Source organism: Typopeltis vanoorti, chromosome 24, assembly GCF_054136105.1.
Source record: "Typopeltis vanoorti isolate ZY-2024b chromosome 24, IOZ_Tvanoo_1.0, whole genome shotgun sequence".
NCBI lineage: Eukaryota > Metazoa > Arthropoda > Arachnida > Uropygi > Thelyphonidae > Typopeltis > Typopeltis vanoorti.
The window spans coordinates 73,683,778-73,709,864 of NC_143572.1; the positions used below are offsets into that span (position 1 = coordinate 73,683,778).

General features: G+C 36.3%; 1 protein-coding gene across 1 annotated transcript in view; it reads left to right on the forward strand.

The window, feature by feature from the left end:
* The first annotated feature begins 553 nt into the window (after window positions 1-553).
* LOC150093409 (uncharacterized) overlaps window positions 554-26,087 on the forward strand; it is a 245,584-nt gene continuing 220,050 nt past the window's right edge. Inside the window, exons 1-3 of the mRNA XM_090413816.1 lie at window positions 554-855; window positions 8,765-8,820; window positions 22,899-22,998. Of these exons, the coding sequence (XP_090269942.1) occupies window positions 790-855; window positions 8,765-8,820; window positions 22,899-22,998 (222 nt within the window). The 5' untranslated portion in view covers window positions 554-789. The remainder of the gene's footprint in view (window positions 856-8,764; window positions 8,821-22,898; window positions 22,999-26,087) is intronic.

Here is a 26,087-nt window from a genome sequence, read left to right on the forward strand (position 1 = left end):
CTTAACAACTAAAATAAACATAGTGTTTTAATTTCTTTCCCTACATCGTTTTGACTTTTTGTAATATTTTTGGTGTGTATTGAGAAGGACGGCAAAAGCCGTAGCTACGCCACTGGTTCGACCTCGTTCGTATCAACTGAAGGTGAGATAGTCGGTCTCACACATACATCAAGAGATTTTCATGTATGTATGGAAATTCGGTTTTTCATCCCGTAATACGTCCAGAAAAAACACGAATTTACAGGCAGAATACACTAGTCTCATAGCCGCAATTGCTTCATCTGTAAATCCAAATAACAGCAATAATTCCCTCAGCCTATTTATTGAATTACAAATAAATGAATGGAGAAATTGTGGAGATGTATGTTTGCCTCAGCGACTTTAATTTGAAGTAACGTTATTAAATTTGTTTTTAAAAAAGATTTCTCTGCAACTACGAGCGTCATACTTCTAAACGAGAAAATATATTTAATTGAGATGTAATAAAGTCATAAATGTTTATTTTTTTCTGTACAGGGTATCAAAAAGTTTCGCCCAATTCCCCAGTGCATATGTGTGCAAGTCCGTGCATATGTTAGAAAGTTGTGTAAAATGTAATCAGCTTTGGATTGATTAGAATCGGATGGAGTCAGTACTTTGGGATAACAGCATAGTAGAAATGCTCATATATTTCATTTTTCTTCTGTGCGTAGCAGTTTTTTTAATGCAAATCGGCACTTGGAGACTGTTGCCAAGGCTGCAAGTATAAGTAATTCTTAATAGATGTATGTAGCAATAGCTACCTGAAAAATGGCGGGATTATTGAGAAAAGTGTTTGATATAGTTGACGAAGCTGTGAATGATGAAAATAAAATCGTAAGTGTTCCCCTTTGTGACTTTACTGGAAAATTCGCCTAATTCAGATTGAAAAATGGAACAAACGTGTTTACTTCGAATACATTTGAATACAAATAGTGAGAATGATTTATAGCATTCCAAAACTTTTCGTCTAATTGAACACGTTTGTTTATATTTCTCAGCGGTGTTCACGTGGCCCGTTTCGTAATGAGCCGGCTAGTTTACTAGATTTTACACTTATATGTATATAAATATTAACAATTAAAGCAGCAATGAACAAATACTTATGCACGCACAGGGACTTTCCTTTCACTCAAGGAAATACGCTGAACATAGGGACCTGTAAGATTTCAAAATAGAGTAACTTTTAATAGAGACATTGCGATGGGAATTTGAAGAATTAAAAATTTTCAAGTGTTTTATATGCAACACTTTTCTTTATAGGAAAAAAAAAAAGTTGGTTGTATTGACTATAATACATACGTACATTTTTTATTCAACAGCTCTGAATAAGAAAAACAGACATAAAAGTATGATCTTAGAAAGTAACTTATGATATAAAAAATGCTGTTAATTACACATATATATAGGTATGCATACACACATATATACAAATATTTATATACATATAAACATATTTTCTATTTTGTTCCATAGAATTCAGGAAAATAGCTGCAGTTAAGCTATAATTTTGAATGACCTCCTGCAGCAATGAGTTCCTTGACTCCACAAAAGTATTATATAATATAATAAATATAATAGTAATGATAGTAGGAATGGGAACCCATTAAGTTCATTAGTAGCGCCATTTTACCAAGTTACTACTAGATGAAAAACAAACTGTTGCCCAAGAGATGTCACTTTCATCTAATGAAACAAAAGAAACAGTTGCTACATGCAATAAATATAAAAATTAATAATATATACTATGGATTGATTTTGAGGTTAATTTTCCAGCTATATTAAAATGTAATATAGGGAATCAGAATAAACCTTTTTAATTGATTTGGTAGGAACTCAAGAATGGTAGTTTCTGTTTTCATTAGCATTATGCTACATGAAAAATTAAATTGGGAATGTATTATTGAAGAACAACTTTGTTGATACAGGCATCAGCAATTTTGCCCATGATAATAAATTGATAAGCAGATGCTTAAAAGCAATAAAATAAAAAATACATACAATATAATTCTTTCCATCCATATTCTCGTGAAGAGCATTTTTAAAACATCAGATCAATGATTTACTCAGACTGGATTGTCAGTGACAACAGCCTCTATCTCTTTGTGGGTTTCAGTTTTATATGCATGTCAGTTCTAAACATTCCTTATTGTTTTGTGCGCCATATCCGAGAGGAAATTCTTTATGCTGTTTTAAAATACTGTACTTGTATTTCATACAAATTAAAATCTGAATTAGAGGTAGCTCTTTCTGTAACTTATGATTCTTGTGCCATGTATGCTATCATAAATGTATATGGGCACAATGTAATGAGCACATCTATGGTGCATTGGATCTTCTTCTCCTACTTCTCCAACTATCTTTAGTTGGAGAAGTAGGGTTAAAAAAAAAAGAATTTTTCATCATAGAAACTTTTTTTGGTAAGTAAGGAGTAGGGTCTTTGCAATGGAGAGTGTAGTGGAATGCATTGCCCAAGAGTTGCCGGCCTGGTTGGCTTAGTGGTTAGCATACTTGCTCTTCAGCCAAATGGCTGTGGATTTGAATCCCGCCGTGGGCATGGATGTTTGTGATTGTCTGTGAAAATACTAGTGGTTGTGGTGGGCAGTAGATGGCATTGGAGTAGATGGTTGTAGTTGGTGGATTGCGGTGGAGACAGAGTTGTAGAGTAAATGCCATCCCTTGATGAGTCATTGAACTCCCTGGAGGTGTCATGTAATAATCTAATAATAATAGTTTCTGGTCCTTGTTGCTTATTCATAGTGGAATTTGCTTATTTTTATTTATTTTATTTATTTATTTTTTTGGTGTCAATTAATCAGGATAATACAAAAACAGTGATGATTTTATTGTTACGTACAAAGTTCAACAAGCTTTATGTGTAATAATACTTGTAGTAGGCATTTTCTATGATGATTTTGACTCTACGGAGACCTAATGCAATGATGATAATAACTGCATTGTAGCTACAAGACAGTTAAAAACTCTGTAATCCATTCATTCAATCATATTCAAGCATTGAATGAACCAGGCTCCTCTACTGAAGCATGCATGTCCTGAGAAACAACATGATTTCATGTTATGATAATTTTCCTTCCCCTTTTTTGTGGTTTGTCATTCTCACAGCCTACTTTGAGCAGATTCTTTATTGGATTTAAATCTAGCTACTGTTCAAATTTGTTCATCATTGTTCATTTATTTATTTTTTGCTTAGTAACAAGAGGTGTCACTATCTCAGAATCTTAAATGTTCTTAAGTATCTTTGAAAATTATAGTATAATTGGAAGCATTAGCAATGCTGGTAATTATTTGAAGATAGTAAGGCACTTTTCTTTTCTTTTCATGTGCTAAATGGAGGGGAAAAGCACTATATTGCATTTCCACTGATATAGAATTGCACTTCTTGCTAAATAATATATTAATTCTACATTGCAAAATTCTAATTTCAGTATTTTTTTTTGTCTGTTCCATATGTTGATTTTTTTAAATATGTATAAAAAAGTTGCTTCTTGGGAATTTTGCATCCCATATTCCAAGAGTTGGCTAGCTACAGAACAGAATATTGACCCAACCCATCCATATTACTGACACAGCTGCAGAGGTATCAGATTTCTCTCATTTAAGTTTTTTATAACAAATGTGATCTGTTCAAATTGATGTGACAAGATTTGTCTGTATCACATTTGTATTCTTCAAACTTATTTAATAGTTTTTGCAATGATTTGAGCAGAATTCCAACTCGGAGATAGTTTTTCCCTGGACTTTTTGTAGTGGATATGATACAACAATTGTTTTATGTATGTGTCCAAAAACAAAGATTTATGGAGGATTTATTTATTTTTATCATTAGATTAAAACGATAAAAAGGAACATATTATAGTGTGAGAGAAGTGTGATGAAAGGTTAGGATTTTCCAAGAATGAGAGCAATGTTACCAGGAAGGATGGAACTGCTTGCGATGGTAATAATAGAAGTGACGTGGAAGAGCTTAGACAAGAATGAAAATGAAGAGTCAGGTTGAATGTATGATTTAAAGAAGAGAATAACTGATATGAATGACAAGGAGGTTAATAAGAAGCAGCAGGTATCTAAAAATTTAACTTAATCACTAAAGGTATGGTAAAAATAAGGTGTCTAAGACTTATTTTATAGCTAATGCAATAAAACAAATATCAGATGCTTTGCATAGAATGAAGGAATGGGCAGCAGAATTAGTGTTAGTGATAGGCACAAATGACTTGGATAGTGAGACAAATAATACCGAAAGGGTTTCGAAGAAGTTGTAGCAGGAGGTGAAGGATAATAGTTTCATTGGGAAAGTGGTTAGTTTGTTGCCCAGATATGATAGTAATGAAGTGAGAAAGAGAGCAAAGATACTGAATGAAAAGATGGCTGAATTTTGTCAGGCAAAAAGTGTTCAGTTTGTGAATGTATGGAATGAATTTGAAAGGAAGTTAAAATGGTTCAAAGCTGATGGAATATATTTGAATGGGTTTGGTGTTGGTCATTTAGAGCAACTGTTGTTTACTAAGAGTGCACAAGGTTTGTACAGAATTAGTACTGCTAAGAGTCAGAGAGAGGTTGAGAAGCAAGTTGTGGAAAGACAGGGAGAGAATAGATTCAAAGGTGGGAAGTGATTATAGCAGGGCAGAGTGATGCAGTGCAAAATGATGGAGATGATAAGAATATGAATGAAAATCAGATATTCAGGATCAGGGAAATGGGGATGGTCAGAACAAAGAGAGAAGTACACTATACCAGATCAAGTAAAGAGTGATGTCTTGATTGGATGGCGTCAAAGATTGAAAAGTTGTTATGGTTATATACTAATGCATGGAGTATCAGAAATAAAAGAGCTGAATTTGTAGCATTGATGGAACCAGTACTCCCAAAGATAATTGGCATAAGTGAAACTTGGTTGACTGAGGATAATATACTGTCAGGACTTGAAATGGTAGGATACAGAATTTTCTGAAAGGATAAGAAGATAAAGAGAGGAGCAGGCGTGTTGCTAATGATAACAGAGGAATTGTTCTTAAGAGTCCTTCAATTGTGTCCTTCTTTTCTTAGATGTTTCTCAAGTATACTTGCATAAATCTTACCAGGAATACTCAGTAGGAAAATATCTCTGTAATTCTTGCATTCAGTTTTATTTCCCTTTTTATAGATGGTACTATGAGAGCTCTACTTCAGTCATCTGGAACTTGACCCTCTGACCAGGCCTTCTGAATTAGGCAATACAGCCACTATAAAACTTTGAGCATTTCTGTCCAAATTTCATCTACTCCAGCTACCTTTCCACATTTCAGGTTTTTTTGATGACTTTATCTACTTCAAGTATGGATATGTATTCCTGTTGGGAGTTTTCTATCATCAAGCTGACACTGCTTGTTTCATATAGCAGTCTTTCAATGTAATTACTCCAGACAACTAGAATTTCTTTATCTTCAGTTTTCATGTCACTTTTATAATTTCTAATTCCTTTTACAATACTCATTCCTCCATTTCTAAGCTTTTTCAATAGCTCCAGAATATTTTGCCACCTTTCTGATATTTATTTTCTATGTTCTTATCAAAGTCTTCCCATGGGTTTTGTTTAGCTTTCTTATGTTTGTCTCTGTATTCTCTAAGAGCACAAGCTGAATTATTTGCCAGGAACTTTCGGCATGCTTTTTTCTTTTCCTTCACTGCCTCATTAACCTCCTCAATCCACCATGGAATTCTGATTTTTCTATCCTTACAGACAACTTCACCACATGCCTCTTTTGGCTGAATCAGTCAATATTTTCGTCAGGATTTCCTACTGAATCTCCAAGGTTTGGTTCTTGTTTTCAAACTCTTTCATTTTTTCTTCAATCATGTTTGTGCATTTGAGTCTATAGTTCACCTCTGAAAGCTGCTAAACTTTGATTTGTTTTAAAACTTTCTTACACACTCTTCTTTTCAATGTGAAAATCAATTTTATCCTGCTCAAAACCAGATAGTGATCACTTCCTATTTCAAATCCTCTGTATACTCTTGTGTCCTGAACCAGTGCTAAAGCTATAAAATTAAAGATGCCAAGAATTTATATTCTTGGTTTAAACTTTTATCCAGCTGTAAGCAAACTACAAGATGTGAAGAGTAGATAAAAGAAAAATAAACATAGAAATAAATGATACACAAAGTGGCTTCAAGGAAAATGTAGGCACAAGAGAAGGTATTTTCAACGTCAGAACCATCATAGAAAGATATCTAGAAAAACAAAAAGATGTGTACCTCTGCTTCATAGATTACAAAAAAGCATTCGACAATGTCCAACATGAACAGTTAATTGAAATCCTTTCAAAAATAGGCATGGATGAAAAAGACATTAGGCTATTAACTAATTTTTACTGGGAACAGACTGCATCTTTGAGAATAAATAGAGAGACCTCAGAAGAATTCCCAGTTCAGAAAGGTGTGAGACAAGGCTGTGTCTTTTCTCCGATTTTCTTTAACCTATACACAGAAGAAATATTTAATAAAATTAGTAACCTTAAAGGAATCACTATAGGGGGCAGAAATATTAATAACCTAAGATATGCAGATGACACGGTTCTTCTAGCTGAAAACAAATATGACCTCAAAAGTCTTATAGATGAAACCCTCAAGTATAGCAAACAGTATGGCCTCAGTTTCAACTTTAAAAAGACAAGAATCATGATAATTTCAAGAGAAAAGAAAATACCAAAAATATGCATCGATATAAAAGGAAATAAATTAGAACAGGTGCAAAAATACATATACCTCGGACACTTGATCACAGAGAATGACAGGACAGAAGATGAAATTAGAAAAAGGATTGAAATTGCAAGGTCAACTTTTAACAATATGAAAAATCTACTAACATCTAGAGAATTAAATCTCCAAATGCTACATATGGTCTACATTATTATATGGAGTAGAGACATGGACACTCTCCAATCTGAGTGTGAAAAAACTGGAGGCCTTTGAAATGTGGATGCTGCGAAGAATTATGAGAATATCATGGAAAGACAAAAAGGCAAATGAAGAGGTACTAGAGATGGCAGGCGTAAACAGGAGCCTGATGAAAGAAATTAAAAAGAGAAAAGTCAGATATTTTGGACATATTCTGAGACATAACTGCCTACAAAGGACACTTCTCGAAGGAACTGTTGAGGGAAAGAAAGACTGGAGTGGATGAAAAATATAGAAGACTGGACCTATCTCTCATATGAGGAATGCAGCAGAGAGGCACACAATAGGACTTGGTGGAGACACATGGTAGTTAGTCAATCTCCTGGAGGGAGAAGAGACCTGACAGGAAGCAAATTAAGTTTGCAAAGTTTGCACATGAAGTAACTTCACGACTGGGCAACTCGTATACAGAGGCCAGTGACTTCACATCACTTGCCTTAGTATCCCATAATGCAAAGTACATGTTGCTAGACATGTATAAAGACCAGTTTTGACCTTTATTGTGGTCTCATCAGTGGGAGCCAGACCTAGAGGTGACACCAGGGTTGATGTAATGCAGAAGTTAACATATCCATATACAAGTAGCCAAAGTGGAAAACTTTCAACAGTGTTAAACATTGCTGTCAAGTATAAAATAGTCAATGAGACTTTTATTTCTTGCATCTTCTATCTATGTGAATTTGTGCACATTTTTATGTTGGAATATGGTGTTAGTAATAAGTAATCTGACAATTCTCGAAACATTTCTATATATCTGGTAATAATTTCCTACTCTGCTGTTTAAATCTCCAACGAGGACCATCTTTTCCTTTTTCTTTGAGTCAGCTGCCTTCTCTAATGCACTTGCTTGGACCCTACGCACAAATAAGTCTCATTGTCCAGTTTCCCATTCTGCTATTTGCCCACATCACTCTAATTAATATTGCATATCATTGAAGACGATTATCCTCATTTTTAGTGTTGAATACTGTGGCTACTCCCTCTTTTCCCTGATTGTTAATACCAGCATATTAAATTTTGAGCCTCCATAGCTCATTCAGTATAGATGAAGCCCTTTAGTCAGAAAGACCTGGGTTTGATTTCCATCCAAGACATGAGGAACCTTTATCTGGTCTCTTTCGACTAAAAGTGAGTGAGTCGGTCTCATACAGAAGCTGGGGTTTTTTTCACCCGGAAACTCGTTTTTTTTTTTTTTTTTTTTGTCTACCCAGAACAGGCAAACTGGCTCCATGAACACACACGGATCTGCAGTCATAAAATACATACTTAATCCCTCATTAGGAGGGCTCAACCAGTCTCCTAAGTGATGATGGGGAAGAAGAAAGGGGGGGGGGACCCTATATGAAAAAAAAAAAAAAAAATATTCATTTTGTATTTGTCATTTAGAAAGATCTCATCTGTTTTTGGCTTCCTTGTTTCAGTCACTAAAGAGGAAATTCACTAACAGAATCACTTTGTTAGTGACTTTCCTCTTTTGGAATACCTTTCCAAATGCCTATTATATCAATCTTGTACTTTTCCAATTCTTCTGCTAGTTCCATTTCTTTTACATTGATGCTTCTTGCATTGATAGTACCAATCTTGAACTCTGTTGATGTTGAGTTGGGACATGTTCTGGGTTTTGTTCCAATAGCTGACTTTTAAAGGAAATTAATATGTAAATATGTGATAATTAAAATATGTTTAAAGGAAATTAATATGTTTAATTGAGCATTGGATGAAAAATCAAAAATAAGAATGCTCTATACCTTTATTATTTTATTTTGAGGCTTTATTTTTTCCTTTCTAGGTTACATACAAGTGGTTGAGTAGAACAGCTAGAATTCACATCAATGTAGCAAAGCAGTAAGTTCTGCATTCTTTCTCAGAAACATTGATTATTATTATTCCTTTATTTATTTAAAAATTGTTCTCTAGAAGTGCAATGAAAAATTTATCATACTGATACTATTCACACATTCAGTACTATATATTATCATAATTATTCTGGCACTTACGTGGAATGTGCTAACTCTCATCATGGAAGATCCTTGCTGTTCTACACAATGTTTCTCATGCATTGTACAAACTAATTTATTGATACCTCGCTCATCACTCCCTTGGGCAGTCATTTCATTAATTGCTTGAATCGAAAAATCTAGTCTCCTCACATCTTTGCTAATTAAACTCTTATCCAATATGGTGCAGTATAACCTTTGCTGTCCTTGCACCAATAAACCATAAATCTTACCCACTCTCCAGGGATGATCCTTTCTCCTCTTGGCATTGTTCATGATGCATGGTTCATGAAGGTTTTTGAAAAGGCTCCATGTTTGAAATTCTAGAACATGATTTCCAGATTATGTAAAAAATAAATACATATTTAAAAAAAAAAAAAATGAAACACCTCCTTAGCTTAGCACATTGATGATCCCTCTCTTACAGATTCACTTCAACCTCTGTCTTACAGATGCTGTGTTTTAGCACTGTGTCTATTCTACAGGTACTTCCATGTTTCAGGAATGATGGTTGTCAATTCACCGTCCCAGTGAATTGGCAACTATCATTCCTTCACTTTCAGTTGTGCCTGTTAATAAAAGAGCAGCAGCTGCCTTGCAATTGCATCCCTTTACTGAGAACTGCAAATACCACAAACCTGCTTCTCCTCTTTCTCTTTTATTTCATCCATCTCTGTCCTCTGGAACAGCCTTTCTCATGAAGTATTCCTAAACAATTACAACTTACAGCTCTTCAAAAAACATCGATAAACTTCTATCTCAGTCCTCATCTGTACCGCATACACACACACGGTTCTGATGTTCTCATAAATTTCGTGACTTCTCATGTATAGGATTAATATAAAAAAAAATTACTGATGTATTATAAATGTACAAACTTTTATATGTGGGAATCACATAAGAAAAAATGTTATAGACAAATAGATATAAAAATAAATATCACAAATATGCTTTCAGAATAAGCATACTAGAATTTAGTTGAGTGTGTATAATGAATAATCAAAAAAAAATTTATTTTATTATAGCAGTATATATATATACTGCTAGTGTACTAGATATATAGTACACTTTTCTAACAGCATATTTCAAAATAATGAAAAATAATGAAAAAAATTTATTCGTAGAATTTCTGTTGATATCACACTCTGTCCTTCTATTGTATTATTTGTAAGAAAGAGGATCTCTAGAATTTTATTTCCGAGGCTTTTTTTTTGGGGGGGGGGAATAATCTCCCATAAACACCTTACAAAAACAAGATTAAATTATGCTTTAATCTTGTTTTTGGAAATCATCAGGGGTAAAAATGTATAATAAGAAATCATTAAGCTTTATGCAAAGTATGCAAATTAGAAGCATGTTGATATGCCTGTTGAATTATCATATTATTACTATTACTATTATTACGGGCAACTCCAGGGAGTCATTAGACTCATCAAGGGAGGACCCAAATCATATTCATCACAACTATTTGACATTCATACAGTATCTATCATACTTCGCCTTAAACTCATTCACTGTCACAGCATCCACCACAGACTCAGGGAGCGCATTCCACTCATTCACCACTCTAAAAGTAAAGAACCCAGCTCTAACACCCTTACTAACCACACTTTTGCCCAGTTTCCATGGATGTCCCCTAGTCCTCCCACAACCAGCCCTGTTCTCAAAAATATCTTCTGAATTAATTTTATAGAAACCCTTCAGTAATTTGAATGTCTCAATCATATCTCCCCTCCTCCACCTATCAACCAATTTTTGAAACCCACAAATCCTCAACCTGTTCTCATACGGTTCATTCCACAGACCTGCTATCATCTTGGTCACTCGCCTCTGGATCCTCTCCACCTCCTCCCCATCAAGAAGAAACCTAGGTGACCAAATCTGAGCACAGTAGTCTAGATGGGGTCTTATCAAGGCTCGATACAGAGGAACAATAACCTGCTTGTCTCTGCTTGTCAACGTATTCTTCAGCAACCAAGTGATTTGATGAGCTGATTTGGCCACTTTTGCAATGTGTCCCCTAAATTTCAATTCCTTATCCACCAACACTCCTAAATCTCGTGCCTCATCAATTTCCTGGAGCACGGTTCCACCAATGCAGTAAACTGCCGCCAATCTTTTCACCCCAAAACCTTACATTTTGCCACATTAAATTGACATCCATTCTCCTTAGCCCAGACCTCCAATCTATCCAAATCATCCTGCAAAATTTTGACGTCATCTGCATTCACTATTGCCCTACCCAACTTCGCATCATCCGCAAACAAATGAACTGCTCCTCTCAGATCCTTTCCTATATCATTTATGAACAAATTAAACAGCAGTGGTCCAAGAACAGATCCTTGTGGCACACCACTAGTCACAGGCCGTCTTGTGGACTCTACTCCTGAGTCAACCACCCTCCTATCCATCTCACCAACCCTATGTCCATTCCCATATGCTGCAATTTACTGATTAGAATTCCATGTGGTATCCTGTCAAAGGCCTTAGCAAGGTCCAGTAGAATCACTGTAAACCCATTACCCTTATCCAGTTCAGCCGTCACTGTGTTATAATACGTAAGCAAGTTACTGAGGCATGACCTACCCTTCACAAAACCATGCTGACCCCAATACAGTATCCCATTTTCTTCTATCCAATCTTGTATTTTCCTCTTGACTATTTTCTCTAAGACCTTGATAATGATTCCTGTTATGCTGATTGGCTGGTAGTTTTCAACAACAGCTTTGAAACCACCTTTGTGCAGTGGAACTATTTTCACCTCTTTCCACCCCCTTGGGACTGACCCAGTCCTGAGGCTCAAATTAAACAAAATGGTCAAGGGCACTGACAATTCTTTGGCCGCTTCACTTACGACACGAGCTGGTATACCATCCAATCCCACAGATGTATTGACATTGAGGTTCTGTAATAGACTAGTTACCTCTACTTCATTCATCACAATTCCAGTACAAGCTGTTGGTTCTTCCATTCCTGCAAAGTCACCACCTGGATGATATACTCTTGCAAAGTGCTCGCTCAGTAATTCCACAATATCGACTGATTCAGTTACCTCCCTACCCTCAGCATTTTTTAAGATCATTCTACCATGAGCATTTTTCCTTTTACTTGCAACATATTGAAAAAACTGTTTGGGATTCTCTTTAGCCTGGTGGCCAATTTCCTTTCGTAATCTGCTTTTGCTTTTCTTATCACCCTTGTTACCATCCTGGCCTGAGCTTTATACTGTTCCTGCACCTGATGGTCACCCTTCTCCTTAAATTCCCTCCACAATTGTTTCTTTTTTTGCAGCTCAAGCTTAATAGTGTTATTCATCCATTTAACCCCTACTTGATTTATTATTCGGACTCTTGGTATACAGTCAACCATTGCCTCCTGCAAACAGTTCTTAACCACCTCCCATGCACTATCAACATCCTGCCCTTGCAGTTTTACATGCCATGGCATTGAGCCAAGCACACACCTAAGCTTGTCATACTTACCAGCCCGGTAATTCCACATGTACCCTGTCTTAATTGTAAATTCGACTCCTTTAGCCACCTCCCAAGTCATGACCTTATGGTCACTCTCACCAATTGGTGGCAACATGGTCATGTTCGTTACAGCCACATTCTCGGTTGCAATTACTAGGTCCAGCACTCTCTGCCCCCTGGTATTTTCCAATACATGTTGCCGTAGATAGTTGTCCCTTAATAACCGCATAAAATCCAATTCCTTCCTCCCATGTGCCCTCTCCTCTTTCCAGTCAATGTTACCATAATTGAAATCACCCATAATAATTACCCTCCTTCCACTCATTTCTTCTATTTGCTTATGCATACTATCCCCACCATCCACTCCATCACCCGGTCTATAGCAGCACCCAATTGTATATTTTGTTCTGCTAGATTCTATCTCACACCAAACAGCCTCAAATGTGCTTTTTTCCCCATCATGCAGTTCAACTTCTATACTCCTTGGCTGAATCTCATCAGCTATCATCAATAACACTCCTCCCCCCTTTTTATTCACCCTGTCACTCCTGAACACGCTATACCCGTCGCATTCAATTCCACTAGCTTTATCATCTTCTGTCAGCCATGTTTCACTAATACCGACAACCTGTGGCCTAGAAGTGCCAACCATGGCCAAAAACTCTTCCTTCTTGTTCCTAATGCTCCTGGCATTAGTGTACATGAATCGCAGAAGCCCATTTGTCCTATCCCTACTTTGATGCCTTATACTAACTATCCCATTCTGATTTGTTGTCCGTCGCACTCGCTCGGGCATAATATACTCATTCATACACTTAACTGCCCCCCTAAAGTCTGCATATCTACCCCCCCTCTTAATAAATCTAGTTTCCCTGAGTCTGTACATCCACTTCCACATCATTCATCAACACTCTTTCAAGTCTCCGTACACCAACTCCATTCAAATGCAACCCATCCATCTTATATAAGTCCTTTCGCCCATCGAACTCATTCCACACATCCACAAATTCCACACCACTCTCCATGCATAACCCACGCATAAAGTCATTGGCAATTATGGCCCTCCTTCTAAACACTTCGCTGTCATACCGCGGTAAGATACTCACCATCCTAACTCTCTCACTCTTCTCTTTTGCTACCTCAAACAACTCCCTCACATCCTCTATCATTTCCATTTTGTCCTCTTTCAAATCATTCATTCCTGCCACGATTATCATCTCTTTCACCCTCTGTTTTTGCAGTCGAATAGATTCGCTGACGTCCTTTATGTTCGCACCCGGCTGGTACAACTTCGTTAAACTCTCAATTATTACGCCTCTTAATAGCGAATCCCCATACAGCACTCGCTCCTTCATTTTATTGACGTTTGCGAACATTCTATTATTTGCTGTCACAGACTTCCGCCTGTTATTTGTCGGTACGTTCGACACACATTTTTCCATACACTCCAGTTGTCTTTTAGCTCTGTGTATCGCACCATTCAAACGGGCAATTTCGCTACTCGCATTTATCTCACCATTTTCATTATCGATCAAATCATCCATTCTTTCTGTGTTTCTACCTTCATTTACATTTTTGGCGACGCTCTCACACCTATCTGGCACTACAACGCAATTCTCTAGCACACCGCCATTTTCTACATTCTGACTATCGTTAACGATATCACTCTCGACACGAAACACGCTTGAAGTCCTCATTCTCTTTACGCTTTTTACACATATTAACTCCACTATCACTTTCTAACCAGACTCCCACCGCTCTTCGCAAGGCATACATCTCACAGACAGCACATTGCATAAATTCATTTACATCAAAACTCTTAAACAAACATGCCAACCTGGCCGCCATTTTTTTCTTTATCGGTGCCATGTGTACGCTATCTTTTCTTAAAAATAATAATTAAATAACAGAAAACACGCGAAAATTGCACAGACACACCAAGAAACAAAAAACAAACAATACTACTTAAAATTCTAGTAAAATATCTAATGTTAACACAAAATACTACTAATCTTTTCAGGAGCTCTTGACAAGCCGACGATCTAATCAGTGCGACACCAAGCGACTGAATATCATAGGATTTTGAATTTTCTTTCATAAATAAAATAATAGAAAGTATATGATTATTTTAAAAGTAACAGTGACTGTGATGTTGTGTGTTTTTGCACATTGTTTTTGATTGTATTTTTAGTGATCACAAGAATCCTGCCGTTAAGGCTTATACATTGATTATCATGCATAGTGTTGTTTCAGGAAATTAACAATGTAAACTAAATAATAACTAAAAATTGAATCATTACTTCCTGTATTTTGCTAAAGTTAAATTGGCACCTTCAAGGATTAATACATTGGTATTAGACATATTTGGCACATCACAAATGTCATCACAAATGTCCCTCTTAAGGGCACTTTGACTCTAATTCAAGCAGAATTTCCTCCCAGTATCTCAGTTCACTATGAACTCGAACTATTTTGTTTGCCAAGGAAAATTCTGCATACAAATACAGGGAAGGAACAGCCACGTGCTCCTCTCTCTCTTTCTCCCCCCCCCCGGCAAACTTTTATGAAGACATTTGAAAAAAATGTTCTGAACTCTCCCCCACCCCCCAAACTCTTTATTTGGCTACAGTCTATGTGGATGATATGCTCTCTATTTAGCTACATGGCCTTGGACACCTTACACACTTTTCTATCCCATTTGAACAGCCAACATCCAAGCATCCAATTCACAATGGAAATAGAAAGTAGCAACAGTCTGCTCTTTCTACACATCTTTGTTACAAGATTGATGGATCTTTGACCTTCACCATCTACTGAAATCTCCCCCCCCCCACACACACAGGATTCCTACAATTCATCAACAGTCATATCACTTTCCCCCCTCCAACAATATGGCACTATAAAAACCTTAGTCCACTGGGCAAAATTAATTTGCTCAGATAACACTGTGCTTACCACAGACTTTACCACATAAAAAACACCTTTTTAGTCAATGGCTACACTCCCCACCATATAGAAAGAATTCTAACATTCCATATCCACATTCCCCTTCCAAATAAAGATTACAGCAAATCAATTGCCATCTCCTGTATTTGTGGCTTCTCAGAAATGATTGCCAAGATCTTATTTTGTGATCACTTATAAACTGCAGAGAAAGCTAGCAACCCTTATCTGCTCTCCCAAAGACCAACTGCAACCACTGAATTTACCTGGAGTGTACCAGTACTCTGTGGCTGCAACCATTCATACCATGGCCAAACAGACAGGACAGCCAACATCTGTATATCAGAACACCAGGGTTACATCCATTTCCACCACTATGGCTGCTCAGGATTGGCAGACCATGTTCTTTCTTCCAACAGATCCTGTGCTGCACAGGATCTGTAGGAAGAAAGCCATCTTACTCCACCGAAACAAATTTAAATTTAAGAATCTTTTCCTTGAATCTGCTGCAGCTCTAACCAACTATTGTATGCCCACAGGTCATAGAACCGGGTCTGGCAGATTGCCAAGAATAGTCATGCTGAAGAGGAGAAAGAAATAAAGGATGTGTGAATTGGTCACCAAGACGTGAATTCACATGCTTTTTACGTAAAATTTTCCAACTGTTATACAAGCAAAATAGGTACCACTTTAAAACTACAATGTTCATAAAAAAATTAAAAAAAAAAAATGATTTTCCGACATGTAATAATAAACAACTCATCCCACAAGAGGGATTGATTACCCTATTATCGGAATGGATTCTCCTTCTTCTGACATGTGCAAAAGTGTCGAAGGGTCTCGCATCTGTGGGTGTACAGTATCCAAGCCTAAACAAATATGGTTGTATCAAACTGCCTCTCATATGGGGAACCCTCATCTTCAGACATTCAGTCCAATGGCATAATTATAAGACTTAAGACCTGCCTTTATCTCTCCTGTTCCATCTTTGTTACTGAAGTGTGCCTACGTGCATGTGTTTAACACCAATGTATTAATTCCTGAAGATGCCAATTTAACTTTGTTGAAATACAGGAAATAATAATTAAATTTTTAGTTATTATTTAGTCTACATTATAAATTTCCCAAAGCAACACTATGAATGATTGTAGGAGAAATATGAAGTAAAACTGAATCCCTCAATTTAACATTCGCATTCACCACCAGTATATAAAAGCATTGCAATTTCATCATTGAGTTGATTGATAATTAGAGCACACATGCAAATTTTTTATTCAAGGAGTAGTTCATCCCCTGCCCCCTTTTTTTTTTCACAAAACACTTTTTATTAAATTAAAATAACTCATAATGCTAGTATATACAGTGAAGCTTTGATATTGCTATTATTAAGTGGGGAAGCAGTACTAAGTATAATGATTGCCTATGTTCATAAAAAAACAAGTCATTTTTGTAGATATTAAAATAGAAATAATGCAAGATATTTATATATGTACTTAACAAGGTGTAGAAACCAACCCATTTATGTAATGTATAATATTTTAAAAGCAGATACTAATTTTAGATGAAAATTTTATTGGAAAAAAATGTTTATTTTATTGAAATTTGCATTTGATATATATATTGATGAATTTGTAAATATATATGTACCTGATGTGGAAGGGATGTGATATACATTTCCTTCCTGATTTGTAACCTGGAGTGAATATGTTAAGTGAAAGTTCCATGTTTGGCCATCTCTCAAGTCAAAACTTAATGATTGCTCTTCCAGTTTGGTAATGAAAAGGTTACCTCAGTTATGGGCAAAACTTCTGAAAAGTCAGCTGTTGGAACAAACTCCAAATGACCACTGGCAGAATTCAAGGTTGGCACCATCAACTTAAGAGGCACAATGGACAAGAAGAATTGCTGGAGAACTTGGGAAGCAATAGCTTGGCATAATTGACTCAATGTTTTTGTACTCAAACAAATAAGACAAAAACAGATGCATTTCTTTTAAATAACCATTACAAGATGTTATATTCAAGCAATAATGATCGGGGACAGGAAGGAATAATTACTATATTCAATACTAAACATGAAGACAATCTTCTTCGATGGCTGCATTATCAAGCAGAGTGATGTAGGCAAACATCAAAATGGAGAATTGGACAATGAGATTATGTGTACCTATGGTTGCAGAGATAGTTCTGCCAAAAAAAAGGAAGTGGAGGAATTTTTCAAGTATTTAGAGATGGCAGCTGATACAAAGAAAAAGGAAAAGTTGGTCCTAGTTAAAGAGCTAAACAACAGACTAGGAAATGATTATCAGACAGATAGAAATGTTTTGGGAAAATTTGGAGAAAAGTACAAAGCTAATAATAATGGTAAGTACTTACTGGATTTCTGTTCAGGACATAGACTAGCCATTACTAACATTATATTCTAGCTTAAAAATGTGCTCAAATTCATATGTGAAAAGTCTCATGGATGTTACTGATGATACGATGTCTTTGTGCCAATGCAGGAAATTTAAAATAGGAATTGATCACCATTTAGTTTTGAGCAGGATAAAATTGAATATCATATTGAAAATAATAGTATATATAAGAAAGTTTTAAAAATAATTAAAGTGGTCCTGCTTTCAGAGGTCATCTGTAGACTCAGATATACAAATATTGAAGGACAATAATGAACTCTTGCAGACTCTGCAGGAAATATTGATTGATTCGAATAGCCATGTGGGGAAGTTGTGGTAGACTTTCACCAAATCTATTTAATATTTACTGTGAGACAGTGATGAAAAAGATTGAAAAACAAAATATAGGAATCAGTATCAATGGTTCAGTATCAATCAAATACAACAATCTTAGATATGCTGATGATACCATTCTAATCGCAGCCAACAGAATCAAGTTAATCAAATTACTGCACCTACTGATTGAAGAAGGTAAATTAGCATGTGCTCTGAGGGAATCATCTGGAATTCAAGCTCATGACCATACCATAATTCAGATGGCCTAGTCAGAGAGTTGAATTCTGTATGATTGGAATAGAGCTCTCATTCTATAAAAAAAGGAAATAAAAATTAATGTCGACAAGCATTGCAGAGCAATTTCCTTACTGAATATTCCAGGTTAGAATTATGCAAACATACTTAAGAAGCAGCAGCTAAGAAAAATGGTGGATGGGAAATTTGAGCAAGTTGGGATAATTCCAAATAGAGGTCATCAGAGTTACATTTCACTTTAAGGACAAGCTGTTTAGAAATAATAAGGAATTGACAAATCTCAAATACAGAACTTTGTTATATTCTGGAAATATAGCAAAGATCTACATTTGAAGCTTGTAGATTAGGAAAAGGCTATTGACAAGACACCTAGAGAAAAGCTGTTCAAAATGCTACAGTTATATAGTGTAAATGGTACATTATATTGAGCAGTATATACACTGCTTGGAAACAAGTCAACAGACACCATAGTATGAGGAATGAACAGCCATAGTGTCCACCTTAATAAGATGTAGAACCTCTTTTCACTGTGATGATTGCAGCAATCCTACAAGGCACACTTTCCACAAGTGTACAATGGCGATCAGTGGGAAGTTTGGACCATTCTTCCTGGACTGTTGTGGGATGGACATCCCTTGACCTCACCTGATGTTCCAGTTTATCCCAAAGATGTTCAGTAGGGTTGAAATCAGAGCTCTTTGGAGGCCAGTCAAGTGTAGTGATGTTAATGTCCACAAACCACACTGTTACAGCAGCAGCAGCAGCCTTATGACATGGTGCATTATCATGCTGAAAGAGATGATAGTCAGTTCTGCAGAAATGCCACAAAGTAGGAAGCATTGCATTGTCCAGAATGTTTAGATACCTATCAGAGTTCAGAGTTTGTGGCACTGCAAAAAGAGGTCTGAGGCTGAACTAGGAAAAACACCATACCATCACACTGCCACCTCTGAATTTCATAGCTGGGGTTACACACCCATACCTGTCCATCTGCTCAGTAGATGGATAGATGTGGGTGTGGCAGATGTAGCTTAATTCCTTGCAAACCCCATATCACCTGAACCTGCATCTTGGTTCAGGTATGTGGAGCTTGCATATTGCAGCTTAGCGTGGAAACCTAGGTTGTGAGCTTCGGTTCTGAATGTTTTTTGTGCAGATTCATGTTTCAATCCATGTCTGGAACTCCCCATTCAATGTGTCAGCTGATGAATGGTGGTTTATGCATATTATCCTTTGTAGTACGGTACAGTTGCATTCGGTGAGTGTGGTGGGTCTTCCACTGAAAGCAGCATTTGCTGCAGTTGACTCCCTGCACTTCCATCTCACTATGGTATCACTGACTGTTGACCTGGAATGGCTCAATTTGTCAACAATCTGCCAAACAGATAGGCATGCAACATAGCATCCTATCACAATACCTCTTTCAAACTCTGTCAGTTCCCTTCTTGCAGCTATTTCACCTGGAAACAGTTGCACTGACTTGGGAGCATCACATTCCTCAAATTTATACCAGCTACAAAAACGTGAGTCGTTACATGGCACAATGCAGCTTGTCCATGGTGGTAACTGTTTACTTCTTTTCAAGCAGTGTATATTTGGGTTATAAATCAACAGTTAGAATTGAAGAGCAGGTATAGAAATGTGGTTTGATGTTAAATGAGGTGTGAGACAAGGGTATACATTATATCAGATATAGCATATCCTAGAGATAATTATCTTTTTAATGTGAATCCGACCTAATAGATGTTGTAAATCTGTCATACACTTAAGTGTATAAGGTCTGAGGCTAGATAATTTGATTTTCCTGCTTTAGAGACTAACAGGGAACATTTTCAAACCACTTTAAGCTCCAATAAACACATTGGATAATGAAAATTGCCCAACTGTTCTGTTATTAACAGAATTAGATTTATAAAAAAACCATAACAGGTCACTGGTCATAATACATAAGGAAAGTGGATTTGATGGGATGTTTATTTGTACACTGGTGTCCATAACTTAAGGATATGCACTATTTCTGAAGATTACAACTGCAAATTCAAGTGAATCAGCTTGTGGCAATTTGTATAACTGATGATTTTGAGTACAAAGCAGGTACACATTCAGATTCGAATCACATGCAAAAGGATCAAGTGGTAGCACTCAACAGAATAAAGGCCAAAGGCTGCACTAAGGCAATTATGTTTGAAGGAAGCTCTTTTCGTGAAGGAACAAAATAGCAAACTTGAATGTCTTGTAATATCTCAAAGACATCTACATAATTTCAAGTGGGAAAGAATTATTGGAAAGCTCGAAGAAGGCTGCAGAATTAGTAATATTGCCAGAGAGTTTCGAATCTCACATCATTGTATCCAGGCTCTGGGCACATTTCAAACCAATGGAATGTATTCCAATATTCCAGATTTATGGCTCTTGCTCTACCATGGTGCATAAAGACAGATTTTGGTTATAATAGGAAAACCTAATCGATGCATCATGGTAGGTAAGCTTGCAATTCTGCTTCATTCAAGCCCAAGTATGGGATAACTCGACAATCTGTGACAAGACGTCCACAGTAGGCATGACGGTCCTTTATTCACAACTCATTGTAGAGCACATTTACAGTGTCCATAAAAATTGGACATAACCAATTAATCAAATTATGAGGGTTGAAGTGGCTTTTAAAAGTACCATATTTTGTCTCCTAAGTATGGTTCTGATTATCTAACCCTTAATCCAGTCATGGTAGTAGTTTTTACAGATTTATACAACTTTTTTTTTGTGAGTGAGAGTATCATAAAATAAAGAACCTTTATATATATATATATATATATATATATATAAGGGTTCTTTCAAAAGTTCTGCATAATGTGCATACATGGCCAAAGTGGGAATGCAATAGTTTCCCCTTTCTTAGTTGTAAGCCAGATCCTGAGTTAAAAAAAAAAACATATATATATATATATATATATATATATATATTGTACACCCACACTTTGTAGAGCCGACCTTGTCAATGTGCCAAGAATAGTCAATTCACGCTGAAGGGAAGAAAGAAATAAAGGATGTACGAATTGGTCACTAAGACACGACATCATGTGTTTTATACGTAAATTTTCCAACTGTTGTACAAGCAAAATAGTTACCACTTTAATAACTAGAATTTTCATAAAAGAAAAGCTAATTTTCTGACATATAATAATAAACAATCATCCCACGAAATGCATTGATTACCCTAATATTGGAATGGATTCTCCTTCTTTTGACATGTACAGAAGTGTCGAAGGGTCTCGCATCTGTGGGTATACAGTATACATACATACATATATATATATATATATATATTTTTTTTTTTTATATATATTTTTTTTTTTTACGATACTCCCACTTACAAAAAAGTTGTATAAAAAATTTGGCTACCTTCATATTATTAGTACGGGCAACTCCAAGGAGTCCTTAGACTCATCGAGGGAGGCCCTAACATCATGTCAAGAACAACTATTCAACATTCACACAGTATCTATCATACTTCGCCTTGAACTCATTTACACATGGCACTCACAACACTCTGGTAGCTTATTCCACTCATTTACCACTCTCCAAGTAAAAAACCTTGCTCTAACACCCTTGTTAACCACACTCTTGCCCAGCTTCCATGGATGGCCCCTAGTCCTCTCCCACCACCACCACCAGTCCTATTCTCAAAACTATCTTCTGGATTAATCCTATAGAAACCCTTCAGTAATTTGAATGTCTCAATCATATCACCCCTTTTCCTCCTATCAACCAATTTCTGCAACCTACAAATCTTCAGCCTGTTCTCATAAGGTTCATTCCATAATGAACCTTATGAGAACCTAATCACCTTGGTCATCCCATGAAATCACGTAATTAAATATGAGATCACTTAACTTACCTTTAATTGAATAGCCCATATAAAGATTTCTTTTTCCTCTCATCATGATGAGAATTTAACTCGGGTCTTTTCCAGTTCAAGGACGCAATATCCTGTTGTTCTTCCATTTGTGCTATATGAGGTGATTCTGTTTCTGGTGTTTTTGTTATGCAAAATGAAGGAAGAATCTGATGTCGGTCACATGCAAGGTCACATTTCACCCGAAGTATCTGATCTTATTAAAAAGTATGGATGACTAGTGCTTATTCACCCCCCATACAGCTCTGATCTGAGCCTGCAAGATTTATCTGTTCCCTAAGTTGACAGATCCACTTCATGAGAAACAGTTCACTACCTATTGATTTCTGGGGCATCAATACCATTTAAATCCAATTCAACATGTGTGACGAACACATAAGCCTATCTATGCGTTTAAATAAGTACTCTTGCAAAATTTATTCAGAAAAGTTGGTTACAATTTTACACTTTTGAGATTTCAAGTATTTAATGGAAGCAATTGGAAATTTTGAATATCTTGATTTTTAAGATTTTATTTTATTATTAAGACTTTTTTTTGTAAACAGTGAACAGTTACATCTATCTTTTCTATCCTGTTTCTATCCTGTGAACAGTTACAATATTTCTTTTAGGCTTTTATATCAGTTTGTGTCAGATTATCAGTCACAAGGAAACAACTTGAAAGTGTGCTATCTCATAGCAGGAATATGCAAACTGAAGAATGGAGTTGAAGTAAGTTATATATATATTTTTTTCATTCAACTTTTATTCAATATTATTTAAAATATACGAGGCTATGTCTGAAAGCAGGATGACTGTATGGCCTTCTAATAATGGCTTTTGCTTCTGTAGTGCTGGACTGCCCCCCCCCCCCCCCCCAAAAAAAAAGAGACTTGATTTCTTGAGTTGATCAATCTTTGGCATGGTAAGTAGATTTTCCATCCTGGAAAGTTGATTTTTTTAACACCACATCTAAAAACTTTGACCATAGAATTCATGCCATTTCACACATAATATATACCTTTTAGGATTAGGGCCACAAGGTGGCAGTTGTCTACCATACTCTCTTCCTGTAAAGCTTTGATTCATTAATAGCTCAAGTTCAGTTATCACCTAAGGCTGAGTAGAGAAAGAATGGCTGTCCATGTGTCTTCAAAAAGTCAGTTAGGGCTAAAATGGCTCTACCTACTCATGTTGAGGAATAAGTGTTAGAAAATTTTTATATATTTTTTCAAACCAGAATATATATATATATATATATATTGCAATTAATATAATGGTAATACAAAATATGTGGGCATTATTATTATCAGACTTCTATGGAAATCTCTCTCTCACACACACACACAACTCATCATGCTGTGCCTTAAATACACGTTTTCTACAGTCATCACACTCTCAGGCAATGCATTCCTACCATTCACAGCTTTCCATGAAAAATGACTTCTTCTCTCCCATCTCCCACCATTATTATTATCATCATTGTTATTAACCCAAGATCCCCATGGAGTCAAAGATTCATCGTGGAAGGTACCTTTGTCATACACACAGTTCATCACACTGTGCCTTAAATACACAGGCATCACAGACAGCTTCCAGAAATGACTTCTTGTTCTCCCCCAATTTCCCACCATTTTATGAAAAACCTCTTCAACGTTAATCCTATAACAGCCCTTACCAACTTGTGTGTCTCTGTCATATTACCCTTCTTCTTTTTCCTAAACACTAGACTCTGCAAATTGTATCGTCTTAACCTTTCTTCATATTCAGCATTCCACATATTAGAAACTATTTTGGTCAATCGCCTCTGACCTTCTCCAACGTCTCTTCATCCTTTTGAAAACTAGGTGACCAAATCTGTGCTCAGTAGTGTGCACAGATTTGGCCTAATCAGAGCTTTATACAATGGGACCAGAATCTCCTTACTTCTACAAGTCATTGTCCTCTACACATTGCCAGAATTCGTTGTGTTGTCCTCACAATTTTAGCAATGGCTTATCTTTATCAATGGATAAGGATCTAAATTTTAGACCCTTATCCATCATCACCCCAAGATCTCTTATTTCCTTCACCTCCAACAATATATCCCCACCAAGAGTAAATTTGTTTTTCAATTTTTAAAACCTTACATTTCGCAACATTGAAATATCGTTCTCGCTCCCATGCCCATTCACTCAGTCTATTCAAGTCGTCATGTCTGCTCTACTCCTCACAGTTCTTCCCAACTTTGCATCTACAAACAGCTGTATATCCCCATTTAAATCTTCCCCAATATCATTAACATACAGGTTAAACAGCAATAGCCCTAAAAGAGACTGCCAAAGCACACCACTAGTGACTGTCTTCTTCTGGGATGTTGCTCCCCCCATACACAACTTGTTGATACCCATCAGACAACCAATCTCAAAAACAGTCCACTAGTCTATCCAAATCCAGCTGCTCTAGTTTGAGTAGCAATTTATGATATGGTAATCTATCAAAAGCATTTGTAAAGTCTAAGTATACTACTGTGTATCCATCTCCCATATCCAATGATGCTGTCAACTTATTGCAATAAGAAATTAGATTACTCAAATGTGTGACCTCCCTTTATCAAATCCATGCTGTCCATGAAAGATAATACCATTGTTGTCAATCCAATTCTGGATCCTGATTTTCACCAGCTTTTCCAACACTTTAACCACAACACCTGACACACAGATTGGCCTATAATTTGATACTTGAATTCTGTCACCTCCTTTATGAAATGGTACAATTCTTCCTTCCACTCCTTTGAGACTTGACAATGTAAGACTCGTATTAAACAAATATGTTAAGGCAGATGTCATCTCCCTGGCACATCATGTCCCACAGTCTTATTAATATCAAGTTTGCTTAATTCCCCATATACCTCTTCCTCACTCACAGTCAATCGCTCCTCTTCATCGTCATCCACTTCTCTCAGACTCTCCATGATGTCACATTCGCAAGGATGAAAGAGCTTTACGAACTGCTCATTAAATATCTCAACTATATCCTCCACAGCAGTTGTGCTTATACCATTTTCTCCAATCAGTGCCATCCTACCATAATCATTCTTATTTTTGTAGGTTACATATCGAAAGAACTCCCTAGGATTTTTTCTTTTTTGGCATCATTAGCTAACTACTGCTCATACTAAACTTTTGCTATTCTTACCAATCGACTCACCCTCCTTTCCTGGTCTTTGTACTCCTCATAGAATTGATTATTACCACTCATTTTATGTTGCCTCCATAATGCCGTCTTTCTCTGTATTACATTTCATTCTCCATTTCACACCTACTTTATTTAACCTTCTTACTCTTGGAATACATTTAGTCATTGCTTCTATTAGATAGTTTTTGAACAGCATCCAAGCATCATTGGTCTCCTTTCCACCCAACTTTTCATTCCATGCTACAGCTGTAAGCTCTCTCCTGAGCTTCTTATAATCAGCAGTCTTGTAGTTCCACATATAACCTTTCCTCATGGAAATCCTCACATGGTGGGCAACCATCCAGGTAATCACTTCATGGTCACTCTCACTGACTAGAGGGAGATTTGACACCAAATTTATAACAACATCCTCTGAGGAGATGATCAAATCCAAGACCCTCAATCCTTGTATGCCTTCTTTTATATACTGAATGAGGTATTTGTCTCTTGAAAACTCAAGAAACCCATTTTCTTTACTTACAGTTTCTGTCTCGTCATCCCATTCCATATTGTCATAATTAAAATCACCCATAATGATCATCCTTTTCCTATTTACTTGGCTAATTTGCTTATATATTTCCTGGTTACTACCTTCCACATTGGTC